This window comes from Polypterus senegalus, chromosome 9 (genome assembly GCF_016835505.1).
Source record: "Polypterus senegalus isolate Bchr_013 chromosome 9, ASM1683550v1, whole genome shotgun sequence".
NCBI classification, from domain to species: domain Eukaryota; kingdom Metazoa; phylum Chordata; class Cladistia; order Polypteriformes; family Polypteridae; genus Polypterus; species Polypterus senegalus.
This window is the reverse complement of record NC_053162.1, coordinates 26,119,362-26,133,613: the sequence shown is the minus strand read 5'-3', so window position 1 is coordinate 26,133,613 and position 14,252 is coordinate 26,119,362. Positions and strand designations below refer to the sequence as shown.

General features: G+C 36.9%; 1 protein-coding gene across 1 annotated transcript in view; it reads right to left on the bottom strand.

Moving 5' to 3' along the window:
* The window catches only part of sardh (sarcosine dehydrogenase), a 249,311-nt gene that overhangs the window by 189,093 nt on the left and 45,966 nt on the right, over positions 1–14,252 (bottom strand). The window contains exons 6-8 of the mRNA XM_039762751.1: positions 13,354–13,454; positions 8,866–8,970; positions 8,023–8,152 (exon numbers count right to left, since the gene is read on the bottom strand). Of these exons, the coding sequence (XP_039618685.1) occupies positions 8,023–8,152; positions 8,866–8,970; positions 13,354–13,454 (336 nt within the window). The remainder of the gene's footprint in view (positions 1–8,022; positions 8,153–8,865; positions 8,971–13,353; positions 13,455–14,252) is intronic.

Here is a 14,252-nt window from a genome sequence, read left to right as displayed (position 1 = left end):
GCTTGGAGGAATTTTAGCCCATTCCTCCATACAAAACAGCTTCAACTCTGGGATGTTGGTGGGTTTCCTCACATTAACTGTTTGCTTCATGTCCTTCCACAACATTTCGATTGGATTAAGGTCAGGACTTTGACTTGGCCATTCCAAAACATTACCTTCATTGTTCTTTAACCATTCTTTGGGAGAATGACTTGTGTGCTTAGGGTCGTTGTCTTGCTGCATGACCCACCTTCTCTTGAGATTCAGTTCATAGACAGATGTCCTGACATTTTCCTTTAGAATTCTCTGATATAATTTAGAGTTCATTGTTCCATCAATGAAGGCAAGCTGCCCTGGCCCAAACCATGATACTACCACCACCATGTTTCAGAGATGGGGAAAAGGCTCTTATGCTGGAATGCAATGTTTTCCTTTCTCCAAACACAACGCTTTTCATTTCAACCAAAAAGTTCTATTTTGGTCTCATTCGTCCACAAAACATTCTTCCAATAGCCTTTTGGTTTGTCCACATGATCGTTAGCAAATGCAGGCGAGCAGCAATTTTCTTTTGGAGAGCAGTGGCTTTCTCCTTGCAACCCTGCCATGCACACCATTGTTGTTCAGTGTTCTCCTGATGGTGGACTCATGAACATGAACATTAGCCAATGTGAGAGAGGCCTTTAGCTTAGAAGTTACCCTGGGGTTCTTTATGACCTCGCCAACTATTATACGTCTTTCTCTTGGAGTGATCTTTGTTGGTCGACCACTCCTGGAGAGGGTAACAATGGTCTTGAATTTCCTCCATTTGTACACAATCTGTCTGACTGTGGATTGGTGGAGTCCAAACTCTTTAGAGATGGTTTTGTAATGTTTTCCAGCCTGATGGGCATCAACAACTCTTTTTCTGAGGTCCTCAGAAATCTCCTTTGTTTGTGCCATGATGCACTTCCACAAACATGTGTTGTGAAGAGCAGACTTTGATAGATTCCTGTTCTTTAAATAACACAGGGTGCCCATTCACACCTGATTGTAATCCCATTGATTGAAAACGCCGACTCGAATTTCACCTTCAAACTAACTGCTAATCCTAGAGGTTCACATACTTTTGCCACTCACAAATATGTAATATTCGATCATTTTCCTCAATAAATAAATGACCAAGTATAATATTTTTGTCTCATTTGTTTAATTGGTTTCTCTTTATCTACTTTTAGGACTTGAGTGAAAATCTGATGATAATTTAGATTATATTTATGCAGATATATAGAAAATTCTAAAGGGTTCACAAACTTTCACGCACAACTGTAAGAAAATAATTCCCATACTGTATACTCTACAGACAGTAATGAAGCAACGAATAAAACTTTCTGAAGCTGTTACATGTAATCTGCTATTTGCACATTTTTACATTCAAGCTGCATTTTAACAAAGACAAAAATTACTCAGTCTTCTCAAGTGTCTCATTTGTTCCTGAAGCTCTGCAAACGTCACAGCAGTGATCCTACATATCATTGGTCTATTATTACTACTTACTTTTTGACTGATGCCTTTACCCAAAGTATCTAACAACGTACGAGACACAATTGGTTACATTTCTTTAGTTTTTCCAAATGAAGCAATGGCAGATGAAGAATTCACACAGTGTCAATAGTGGGATCTGAACTCATAGGTTCTTAGTTTGAAGTCCAAAGCCTTAACCACTACACAACACTGCCTGCATAACATATTTGGTTCCAACACAGTCAGCCAGGGAAGTCACATATAAGTATATATATATAAAGTCTACTAATGGTTTCACAGGTGAAGTATAGTAAAGATCAAAAATAGTTTCATGAAAGCATCCTGAACATTGCCGATTTTCGCTATCTGATCAACTATTTATTTTAGTTGGTGATAATGAAAATTATGTTAAGGCATTGTCATAGTGTAGCATGGAAAAGGTTGCAATATAAATAAAATTTATTTTTCTTCTTCTTATTATTATTAATTCTGCTTCATTTTTCCACGGTCCACACTATTCTGTTGGTTTTATAAAGCTTTCTTGAACATTTATCACTTTTAACACTTTCATACCTTTATTGTTACAGTATATTTAAGTAGTATTTCTGTTTTATTTGAATCATTTACTGTATATGCTAAAATGCATAGCATTTCTGTTATAGAAAAAATAAAAAATGTTAAGAGCACATATGCCATCTAGTGGCCATGAGAAAGACCCACAATATTGGGTCTCATCTGCCATATTTTTGACATGTGCATTGCTAAGGATTGTCCTGTACTTTGTGCCAAGAAATTGATAACTGTGTTTTTAAAAAACTGTGATACATTTTCAATTTTTACTGCAAGGCTTCCAGAAAGCACCCTGTACACTGTTATCCATCTATTAACTGTAACATACTGTACTAGACAATGTCAATCTCAAAATAAAAAAGCAGTTTTATAAAATTATTCAGAATTACTCGATCAACTATGTAAATGCCAAAAAGTGGTTTCCATGTTGTAAAAGGAATTTGATTTTATAACGAAATTGCAGCAGAAGTAAACAGAAAACGACAATTTTTTTTCTGTGATAAACACATGATTTCAGCATTGTTCAATGTGTTTTATGTAGTGGGAATTGAAAAACCAGGCATAAGGTTAAAAATGCACACAACTCTGGAAACAGAAACAGCTGTCGTTTCTAATATTCAACACCCTGCAGACTTCCCTCTCAGGTTCCTTTGATTTTCTTCACATTTATCAGTCAGACAACTGCTGTATTAGTAATTGGCCATGTGTCAATCTCACCCCAGAAAACAGAACATCACAAATACAGTAATGGTTCACCAACATGTAAATTACGCTCTCAGCACAAAGCTCATAATGAGCTCTAGGCCTTTTTATATGTATGTATGGCACAGACAATGTCTTGCATAATGCTGAAGTAACACATAAGAGCTACAGAACATGAGAACATAAACTGAGGATATTGATTTATTTTTCAGTTAATTCTCATAAAAATGTAAGAGCTAACACAAGACATCCCTTGCAAATAACTACTCAGAAAATAATTATATGTCACAACTATAATTCTATAGAATTGAGTTATTCTACTTTCTATGGGAGCAATTTCTACAAGGTTGGCTCCTTTAAGAGTCAAAAACATTTAACACACAAGGAAAACAATAAATAGATAAATAAATAATAAGGGCACACATAGGTCCCTGGTAAGCTAACAACAACAATAATCTTATACGTAAACATCTACGAGTGGAAGTGTGTGTGTCTGTCTGTCTGGCCCGGAAGTGAAAGGTGGAATCAGGGTAAGGGTTCCGCCTCCAATGAAACAGAAACTCGCTTAGCCGCTAATAACACAAGCGAGACCAGCATGCTGACAACAGCAAAACGGTATCACTTTTATGTTCCCTATTGCCGCTAATACACAAGCGAGGTGAGGACGTCAACAAATCAAAACCTCAGAAGAAAGACAAAGTTGCTTAACCGTTAACATCGGCAAAACGGTATCCATTTTACTTTTCCTCTCACCGCTAATACACAAGCAAGGTGACCACGTTGGCAAAACAAAACCTCCTAGGAGAGAGAAGCCCTGAGTAGTTCCTTTCAATAACCAGACATCTCTACATTTCAGTTTATTTTCTGACTATTTTTTAGTTTCTAGGACCCCGGGCTTTTTATTGCATGGCCTTACATGGCAAGTAGTAATAATAAAGCTGCAATGGTTAGATTCTATGGGAAGCAAATATAAGAATATTAGTACTGATGTACAATGCACACATTAATTAACCTTCACTAATGTTTCTTTAACACTATAGTTTCTCTTCGTTGATTGTTCAAAATCCTTATTGTTCACGTTCTGAAAATATCCAGCTTTGCATTTGAAACTGTTCACCTTTTATAAGGGCTATGAGCAGGGGAAAGGTGCTCTATAAATAAATTGCATTATTATTAATGTTAGTGACTGTGAGATGAAGTGAATCTAGGGAAAGCAGGTACTGCAGCTGCATTCACACGCCACCTGGCAGAACTGCTAAACCTCCTTTAGCTACAAACATCTGTGAATCAAGCAATATAACAGGTTACTACAGTTGTGCACTGATTATTTTATGGCGATAAGACTTCCTTATAGTCCTACTGCATATGTTCAGGCAGCTTTGTAATACAGTAGACTTCTTTCTTTTTTCCCTCATTATACCATTTACTGTAGTTTTCAAACTACTTAGTTATGCAAGAAATGTATGAAACAAAACTCCCTTCAGAATTACAGTTAAGAGAAAGTGTGATTGCCACTTACTGCATTTTAGGATTTATTGACAGGCTAATATTAAAAGGTATGACCTTCCAACCTGCATCTTTATTCAAGGCTGCTTACTGCAGCAAACCATAATATATACAAAGTTAACAAGCAATAACACATACTGTAACTTCTCATACATGTAAAATGTAACTCATGACTGGTAAGGCTGGAGCATATATCTACATCACTGGGTGAAAAGCAGGAAAAAGCCCTGGACAAAGGTGCCCATTCATTGTAGGGTCCACTCACACGACACCCCCACATTCATAGTCACATATAGCCTGTTTGCAATTGACAATTAATCTAATGTTCATATCTTTACAGAACAAAAGTCAAAGTTATGAGTTAAGAAATTGACGGAAAGTCCTTTGCTTGGCTAAGTGGCGAGCTGCAGTAGTATAGCAGTGTAACAACTTCCACATTTTCCCCTACTACCTTCATTATTAATGTTGTGTGACTCAATTCATTTCCTGCACAAGAATACCATACTGATGCCAGTCGTCACTTAGAGCCATAGTTAGTCTCTATGCTAAATGTACTGAGCAGTTAAGCAAAATTACACAATAAATTGGCTAACCAAAAAGATTACGATACTGCTAGCTTTTGAGGCAACTCAAGCTAATTGCATCTTGCCTGAAGAAGGGGCCCGAGTTGCCTCGAAAGCTTGCATATTGTAATCTTTTTAGTTAGCAAATAAAAGGTGTACTTTTGCTTGACGTCTCACTACATTCATAATGGCGAACATGGTACAACATCCTAGTACTACAGATATACAAGACACCGAAATGTACCGCTGCTTTGTGGAATTGAAGTCTCTATGCTAAACGAAACAGTAAAACTCAAACAATGGCAAAGTTACTTGACAATTCAGTAAGTCAGTAAAACAGCAGATATACAGAAAGAGAGCAAACCTGTCCCAAGATGCATAATATAGTGATGCGTCTTCAGCGGGCACCTGTACTCACCGGACTTTTACATATGTTACAAATTTGGTTGGGCCCACTGTGTCGATGAGTCAACAGAGCTCTGATTGGACAAAGAATAGCGGTACAGAAATGAAGATACACAATCAGAATGTACAACACGTAAAGGAAAGGAGAAGAAATCAAGAAATACATTATTTCAGTGTTTGAAAGTTATGAATATCTCGCTTAACCAAATGTGAGTGCTATGTAATGAAATATTATAACTTTATCAATTAACCCTGAACAGCTCTAACCTTTAATCTTTTAAAAGTAGAACATCATTATAGAAAGGTTTAAGGTTAAAGTCATGCAAAGTAGATATATAGTTATTACCTTTCGATATGTAGCAGATGATTTTTTTAAAAGAGCATATGCTTGTAGCCTGAAATAAAATGTTGTAGATTTTTTGACTTGACTTACAATGCCAACAACTTCTTCACTCCTCAGCAAAAGGCACTGTTTAATTTTGATTCACCAATATTAGACAACTACTAGCTAGAGCTCTAAATGCTTGAATGTATTAAATCCTTAAACTATTTTGCTATACACTGTATATATTGTAAATTTATATATAAACTAAAAAGCATATATATATATATATATATATATATATATATATATATATATATATATATATATATATATATATATATATATATATATATATATATATATACACACACACTCACAGTATATAAATACATATAAACTAAAAAGGCGAGAGTGTAAGAACAAAAAATTAGGTACAATTAAACATGCAGTATACTTGACACAAACGATCAGATTGTTCCCATTACTCACTGAGCTTTGAGCTATGGCACCATCTGCCAAGGCAATAAAACTGAAATTAGTTTGTGTCCTTGGGGTTTTGGAATCATTAATAATAGCACAAGAACTATTTCTTCAGCTTTTAGGATACCTACCTTCAACAGATGACTAAACTTACTTAATTTTTTGTGCAGATTTCATAGTCCTCTGAAATGGCCTTTTTGTCCTGGATTGCTGTGCCATCTTATTAGCCAGCATGCCATGTATAATGTAACAGTGCATTTTCACGTATGCTTGCATAAAATGTGAAAGCACCTATCATCATTGTCATGTTTGTCTATTCACATGAAACAACTTGGTTTCCAGTAGATTGATTTTTTTTTTTAAATGTGGACACTGATCCAACAAGGAAATGTACTGGGAAAGTTCAATTTTCATTGAGACATCTCAAATAGAGTTCTGTACAAATTTTCAAAATTTGAAAAACTCCCATTTTAAAAGCATTGCCAAAATGTTTGAAATCGCCTATCTTAAGACAGAGAAACATCTTGTGTGACTTCAATTACCAATAAATGTATTGTTTCAAATTTACTTTGAGAGAGAAATTTTGGAATTGTCAAATCTATAAAGTTCTCACTGTGTTGGAAGACACAAAATTCAGACAGTCAAAGCAGATTTTTTGTGTTTCCAAATACAGTGTGATTAGTCATATTAATGGCACATGTACTGGGATTAAAACCCCCACTGACAAGCCTCAAACTTTTGTTTGTAGAAAAATATTTCCTTCTTTGAATTTGAAAATCAAGTGACAAGCTAGGAATGTTGTTGGGGAGACTTTAGGAGCTACACAAGATGCACCAGAGCTTTGAAGTATTCAACCATTAATAAATAATTATGCAGCGTTTGTTATGCCGCGGGTTCACTATTGTGCTGTATTTTGCTCTCTTTTTAATTCAAGACCTTTTACCTGCTTAAAAAGTAAATTAAATAATGAAGGAACTGCTCACACCCATCTATGGAACAGCTTAGCTTGTCAGTGAAATGTCCAAATACTTTTGGCTGTCATTGCTAAATGGCTCATGCAATATTTTTTGTAAATCCCTTAAATTAAAGCTGAAAGTCTACACTTCAGTCACATAATGATGGGCATTATTTTAAATACATTGTGGTGGCGGGTGTACAGAGCCAAAATTATGAAATTGCATCAATGTTCAAAAACTTGTGTCAACGTTCAAAAACTGTAATAGTACAATGAATCTTTTTGGTCTTGCTGTTAGGGTCAATTCTTTTTCAATCTTAGTTAATAAGCACTTTATAATAAAACAATAAACAATGATAAATTAATGAAAGGCATTATTAAGGAGAAGACTGAGCAACACATGGCAAGAGTAGGAATTTTAAGAACAGTTAGCAGGGGTTCAGACACGGGAGGTCATGTATGACTAACAAGTTGGAATTCTATGAGGAAGCAACAAAAGGACATGATAAGAGGTGTGCATATGATATTATTTATCTTGATTTTCAGAAAGCATTTCATAAAGCACCACGTCAAAGGTTGGGAATCAAACTTAAAGAAGTGGAGGTTCAGGGTGCTGTGTGTAGCGGGTGCAAAATTAGTCAAACACAGAAAGCAGAGGGTTATGGTGAGAGGAACCTTATCAGAATTGGATGATGTTAAGAGAGTTGTCCGTCAAGAGTCAGTGCTAGGGTTGCTGCTATTTTTAATATATATATATATATATATAAATGATATGGATAGGAATATAAGCAACAAGCTGGTTACATTTACAGATGATACCAAGTTAGGTGGACTAGTAGATAATCTAGAATCAGTGGGATCATTACAGAGGAACTTGAAAAGAATACAGACTTGTGCAGGTTGGTGGCAGATCAAATTTAATGTAGGTAAATGTAAGATATTTCAAGTTATATCTAACAATAATAGATTTAAATACAAAATGGGAGGTATGAAACTTGAAAGTACCCTTTTATGAAATCTGATTATTAATAACATACCTGGACCACAGACTGTAGATTTTATTCCTGTTTTTTCTAGGACAGGTACACGATTTATAGCACCTTCAATGTGCTGAATAAAAACATCCCAGTTCAAGTCAAATAAACCAAATGCAAACTCGTCTGACACCTGTAAAATGAACAAAACACTATTTTGACTTTCATCTTCATTAAAATCATCTGCTGCTCACTGTTCGTCATTGTTCTGTAGTTTCTTATTAAGAAAATCAGTAACTTAAAATAAGACACTCAGGTCAATGCCGACACTTCAATTTTGCTTGAGTTCAAAGTAAGTAAAAAGTGGATTAAAAAAGCATATTTGTGCAATGCACAGTTTCAGTTAGACATGTACGAAAATTTGACAAAGCATATACATGAAAGTAATAAAACAATGAAGTAAAAACATAATACTACTATGTGCACACAGGCAGAAAATTAAGTTTTTAGAGGCTGAATATTAAGTGTGTAAAAATGTTAAATGTTGTTTTTAATCAGATTTAAAAGAACAGTATTTAGAGGGTGAAACACCTAACACCAAATGCTGATGCACAAAACACTAACTCATTAGTAATTTATAATCAGTGTAGGGAAAATTTCTGGAAATTTGAAAATGTTTTATCTATATATAACTTTCCAGACGGCAAAGAATGCTTAATGATTTCTGTGAAAAATCTTTGATGGTATTTAAGAGGCAAACAAGAACAGCAGCTACATTAGTTAGGAAATGACATGTCTAAATCATTAAGCAAATGAAATAAAATGTCTTACTTCTCTTCACATGTATATTAATGAAATCTTACTTGAAAGTACATTTTAGCATTAAAAAATAAATAACAGTTTTACCTCATCCCAGAAAATGGGGTTTGCCTCATAACCTCCAACAGAAAGTGCATCGCCTTGCAGACGAAGGTAAACAGAAGCATCATGGTCTCGAACATTAGGCATATTCTGTTAAATATAGATAGTATAACTTATTTTGAAACAGTGATTAAAATATGACTTATGCAATTATAAGCTACAATAAAAATAATTCTGTCTATTTTGCCTTCAAGAAATTTCATTACTGTATTGTGAGCAGCTGCATTCAGTTCTTATAATGGCTTCAAATGCTAACTCAATGCTATTCCCTACAGGTCCTTTTTGACCTCATCCCCGTTTTAGGTGTCCTGGACATCAGATTTTAAATCCTAACTCTATTTTATATTAAATGGTGATCATGACCTGTAATACAAATGACTGGACGTTTTGCTGTGATAATGTTTTTGCCCACTTTCTGATGTCTTCTGGTTTATAAATAATATGTCACAATGAATGGCATCAAATCTTTAGATAAAATGTAATACAGAGTAAAGGGAAACAGAGTAAACACAAGTAACAATTTAGAAATGGTGTTAAGATATTTAAGCAATAAAGTTTTCCAACAACTGCCCATGTGAAGAAGTAGCTGCCTCCTTAAGTTACTCACTCAAAACGCTGACGAAAGTTAATGCTCATGATAATTAGACTCACTGAACACAGACAGACCTGTCTGCAGCCAGTCCTGCTGAAATCTAAACCTCAACATATTTTGACCCTTACCCTGAAAGAGAAGTAGTCACCATGATCTGCTAGAAGAACACCAAACTTCGATCAAAGGAAATTCCAGAAAAGATGATGAAAAAGTTGTTGAAATTCACCATACAAAGCCATTTCGATGGCTATAGACTCCATTATTTTCAAATAAAAAAACAGTGTTGAATATTCCCAGGAAAGGCTGGCCTACCAAAAATGCCTCAAAGATACACTATTGATTCATTCAAGAAGATACATAAGATCCCAGAATAACATCCAAAGTAATGCAGGTCTCTCTAGCCTTACCTATGCCATATCCATGCTCATGACTACACGAGAAGAAAAAGATTTGAGTAAACATGGGATGCATGGGAAAGTAGCAAGGCAGAACTTCTATTAATAACACTAGTGCTCATATATATTGCGTGTGTACGTTAGATGGCAGCCCCCCTGGGTTGCAGCGGTGCCTCGGATTCCCGCAGGGTTTCATGGGAGTTGGAGTTTGGTCCCTGTTGGGATATGCGGGTGCCACCAGGGGGTGCTACAATTACTGCTCTTCCACCACACCCGGAAGTGCTGCCAGAAACACATCATCAGACACCTGGAGCACTTCCAGGTGCCCTATATAAGGGGCCAGCAGACACTACTCTGGGAGCCAGAGTCAGGAGGAGGAGGACGAAGCTTGACGGAGGGAGAGTGGAGGAGAAAGAAAGAGAGAAAAAGTAAAGCTTGTTGGTGCTTGTTGGAACTGTGTGTATATATATATATATATACACATACATACATACATACATACATACACATATATATATATATATATATATATATATATATATATACACATACATACATACATACATACATACATATACATATATATATATACATACATATACATATATATATACATATATATATACATATACATATATATATACATATATATATATATATACATATACATATATATATACATATATATATACATATACATATATATATACATATATATATACATATACATATATATATATACATATATATATATATATATACACACACACAGTGGTGTGAAAAACTATTTGCCCCCTTCCTGATTTCTTATTATTTTGCATGTTTGTCACACAAAATGTTTCTGATCATCAAACACATTTAACCATTAGTCAAATATAACACAAGTAAACACAAAATGCAGTTTTTAAATGATGGTTTTTATTATTTAGGGAGAAAAAATCCAAACCTACATGGCCCTGTGTGAAAAAGTAATTACCCCTTGTTAAAAATAACCTAACTGTGGTGTATCACACCTGAGTTCAATTTCCGTAGCCACCCCAGGCCTGATTACTGCCACACCTGTTTCAATCAAGAAATCACTTAAATGGGAGCTGCCTGACACAGAGAAGTAGACCAAAAGCACCTCAAAAGCTAGACATCATGCCAAGATCCAAAGAAATTCAGGAACAAATGAGAACAGAAGTAATTGAGATCTATCAGTCTGGTAAAGGTTATAAAGCCATTTCTAAAGCTTTGGGACTCCAGCGAACCACAGTGAGAGCCATTATCCACAAATGGCAAAAACATGGAACAGTGGTGAACCTTCCCAGCTGGCCGACCAAAATTACCCCAAGAGCGCAGAGACAACTCATCCGAGAGGTCACAAAAGACCCCAGGACAACGTCTAAAGAACTGCAGGCCTCACTTGCCTCAATTAAGGTCAGTGTTCACGGCTCCACCATAAGAAAGAGACTGGGCAAAAACAGCCTGCATGGCAGATTTCCAAGACGCAAACCACTGTTAAGCAAAAAGAACATTAGGGCTCGTCTCAAATTTGCTAAGAAACATCTCAATGATTGCCAAGAAAATACCTTGTGGACTGATGAGACAAAGTTGAACTTTTTGGAAGGCAAATGTCCCGTTACATCTGGTGTAAAAGGAACACAGCATTTCAGAAAAAGAACATCATACCAACAGTAAAATATGGTGGTGGTAGTGTGATGGTCTGGGGTTGTTTTGCTGCTTCAGGACCTGGAAGGCTTGCTGTGATAGATGGAACCATGAATTCTACTGTCTACCAAAAATCCTGAAGGAGAATGTCCGCCATCTGTTCGTCAACTCAAGCTGAAGCGATCTTGGGTGCTGCAACAGGACAATGACCCAAAACACACCAGCAAATCCACCTCTGAATGGCTGAAGAAAAACAAAATGAAGACTTTGGAGTAGCCTAGTCAAAGTCCTGACCTGAATCCAATTGAGATGCTATGACATGACCTTAAAAAGGCGGTTCATGCTAGAAAACCCTCAAATAAAGCTGAATTACAACAATTCTGCAAAGATGAGTGGGCCAAAATTCCTCCAGAGCTGTAAAAGACTCATTGCAAGTTATCGCAAGCGCTTGATTGCAGTTATTGCTGCTAAGGGTGGCCCAACCAGTTATTAGGTCAGGGGCAATTACTTTTTCACACAGGGCCATGTAGGTTTGGATTTTTTTTTTCTCCCTAAATAATAAAAACCATCATTTAAAAACTACATTTTGTGTCTACTTGTGTTATATTTGACTAATGGTTAAATGTGTTTGATGATCAGAAACAACATTTTGTGTGACAAACATGCAAAATAATAAGAAATCAGGAAGGGGGCAAATAGTTTTTCACACCACTGTATGTGTATATATATATATATATATATATACACACACATATACATATATACATACACAGGGTGAGTCCAAATTATAATAACACTAATGGTACTGCCGCATATTTACTTATATACAATTTTTGATGACGATTTACAGTATGTGCCACATATGGTACATGTGTTGAAGATGATGGCGAACAGGTTGAAAAATTCCTATAAATCATCTTGCACATATGAAGTATGCTTTGTGAATAAATTGCTTCCGCCATCCAAATGTTAACAGAATTTTGACTCATCCTGTAAACACAAACACACACACATATACATACACACTTACACGTAGAAACCGACAGACACGGACTCCAAATGTCCCAAAATACACAATTTTTATTCTTTGTTTGGCGCACACAGCACAAACACAGTGCACAAACCACCACAATGCTCAGTCCTTCTTTTCTTCTACCGCCTCCACTCCTCTCCAGTAAGCTCTATCCGCTGCCAGCCAACTCCGGCTCGCCGAGTGGCGTGAAGCGGCCTCCTTTATACTGCACCCAGAAGTGCTCCGGGTGTGGCAGAAGTGCTGCATGCAAGTTCAGCTCCTCTTCTGGCAGCACTTCCGGGTGTAGCGGAAGTGCTGTATGCCAAGGCTCCGGAGCTGTCCAGGAACCCCCTGGCGGTGGCCATGGCCCCCAGCAGGGTTGGGCTTCTAAGCCCCAAACCTGTGGCCGTGATACAAACCAATGGGGCTGCCTTCTCGTGTCCCGGGGAGGTACTGTTAATGACAGGTCCGTTTCTCCGGTCTCCCCAACAGGGCGTCCCATCCAGGCCAGATGCCCGGCCGTCCATCACAATACATATGCATTGTTTCATTCTACAGCTGTAATTATTGCACAGCGTGTTGGGTTCATAAGTGGAAATATGCTATATAAGAGTAAAATAAATTGAAATGAATGTTTCTGATGTGCACAAATAGCCAATATAAAATAAGGTTAGAGTACATGTCAAAGGAGGTTATGGATGTGTAGGTTGTAGGTTGTTAGAAAGAAGCTAACTAAGTATAATGTAAAGAGAAAATACAAATAATTTAAATTCTGACCGCACTTCAACTGCAAAGAGAATATCTAGCATGGTAAATATGCCTACCTGTATTCCTTCAATCCTCTCAGTGACCACATAGGCATGATGCATTGCAATCAGTGGTACATTCACTCTGGCCATTCTACCAAGCTTATTAGCCCATACACCTGTAAAATATTTAATAATTTTCAGTTATAAATAACATGTCAATATGCATTAACATCATCAATTCAAAGTAATATAACAGTCATTATAAAATGATGTTTGAGATTATCACAACTACACATAAAAGACGAGTACCTTCCATCCATCCATCCATTTTCCAACCCGCTGAATCCAAGCACAGGGTCACGGGGGTCTGCTGGAGCCAATCCCAGCCAACACAGGGCACAAGGCAGGAACCAATCCTGGGCAGGGTGCCAACCCACCGCAGGACACACACAAACACACCCACAAACCAAGCACACACTAGGGCCAATCCACCTAACCTGCATGTCTTTGGATTGTAGGAGGAAACCCACGCAGACACGGGGAGAGCATGCAAAATCGACGCAGGGAGGACCCGGGAAGCGAACCCGGGTCTCCTAACTGCGAGGCAGCAGCGCTACCACTGCGCCACCGTGCCGGTCGAGTACCTTCCACTTTAGTGAATTTCTTCAGATGGCAAGTCATAAAGTATAAAAGTTTCAAACTCACTGGATGCAGTTCAGGGTTACAGGGGGCACAATGCAGAAACCCAACCAGGACAAAACACTAGTCCATTATAGGGCCAACTTGCGCAACCTCCCACAATCAAATCTAGTCCATTTTAGTCGCCAGTAAATATGAGAAAAATTCGGAAAGAAATTAGCAGAAACATGGACAAAATGTATAAACTCCAGGACAGTGGCCAAGCAAATCACCATGCCAAAATTCTACTCAATAACCATATTTACACAGATAAGACAAACAGTGTGCTGAAAAAT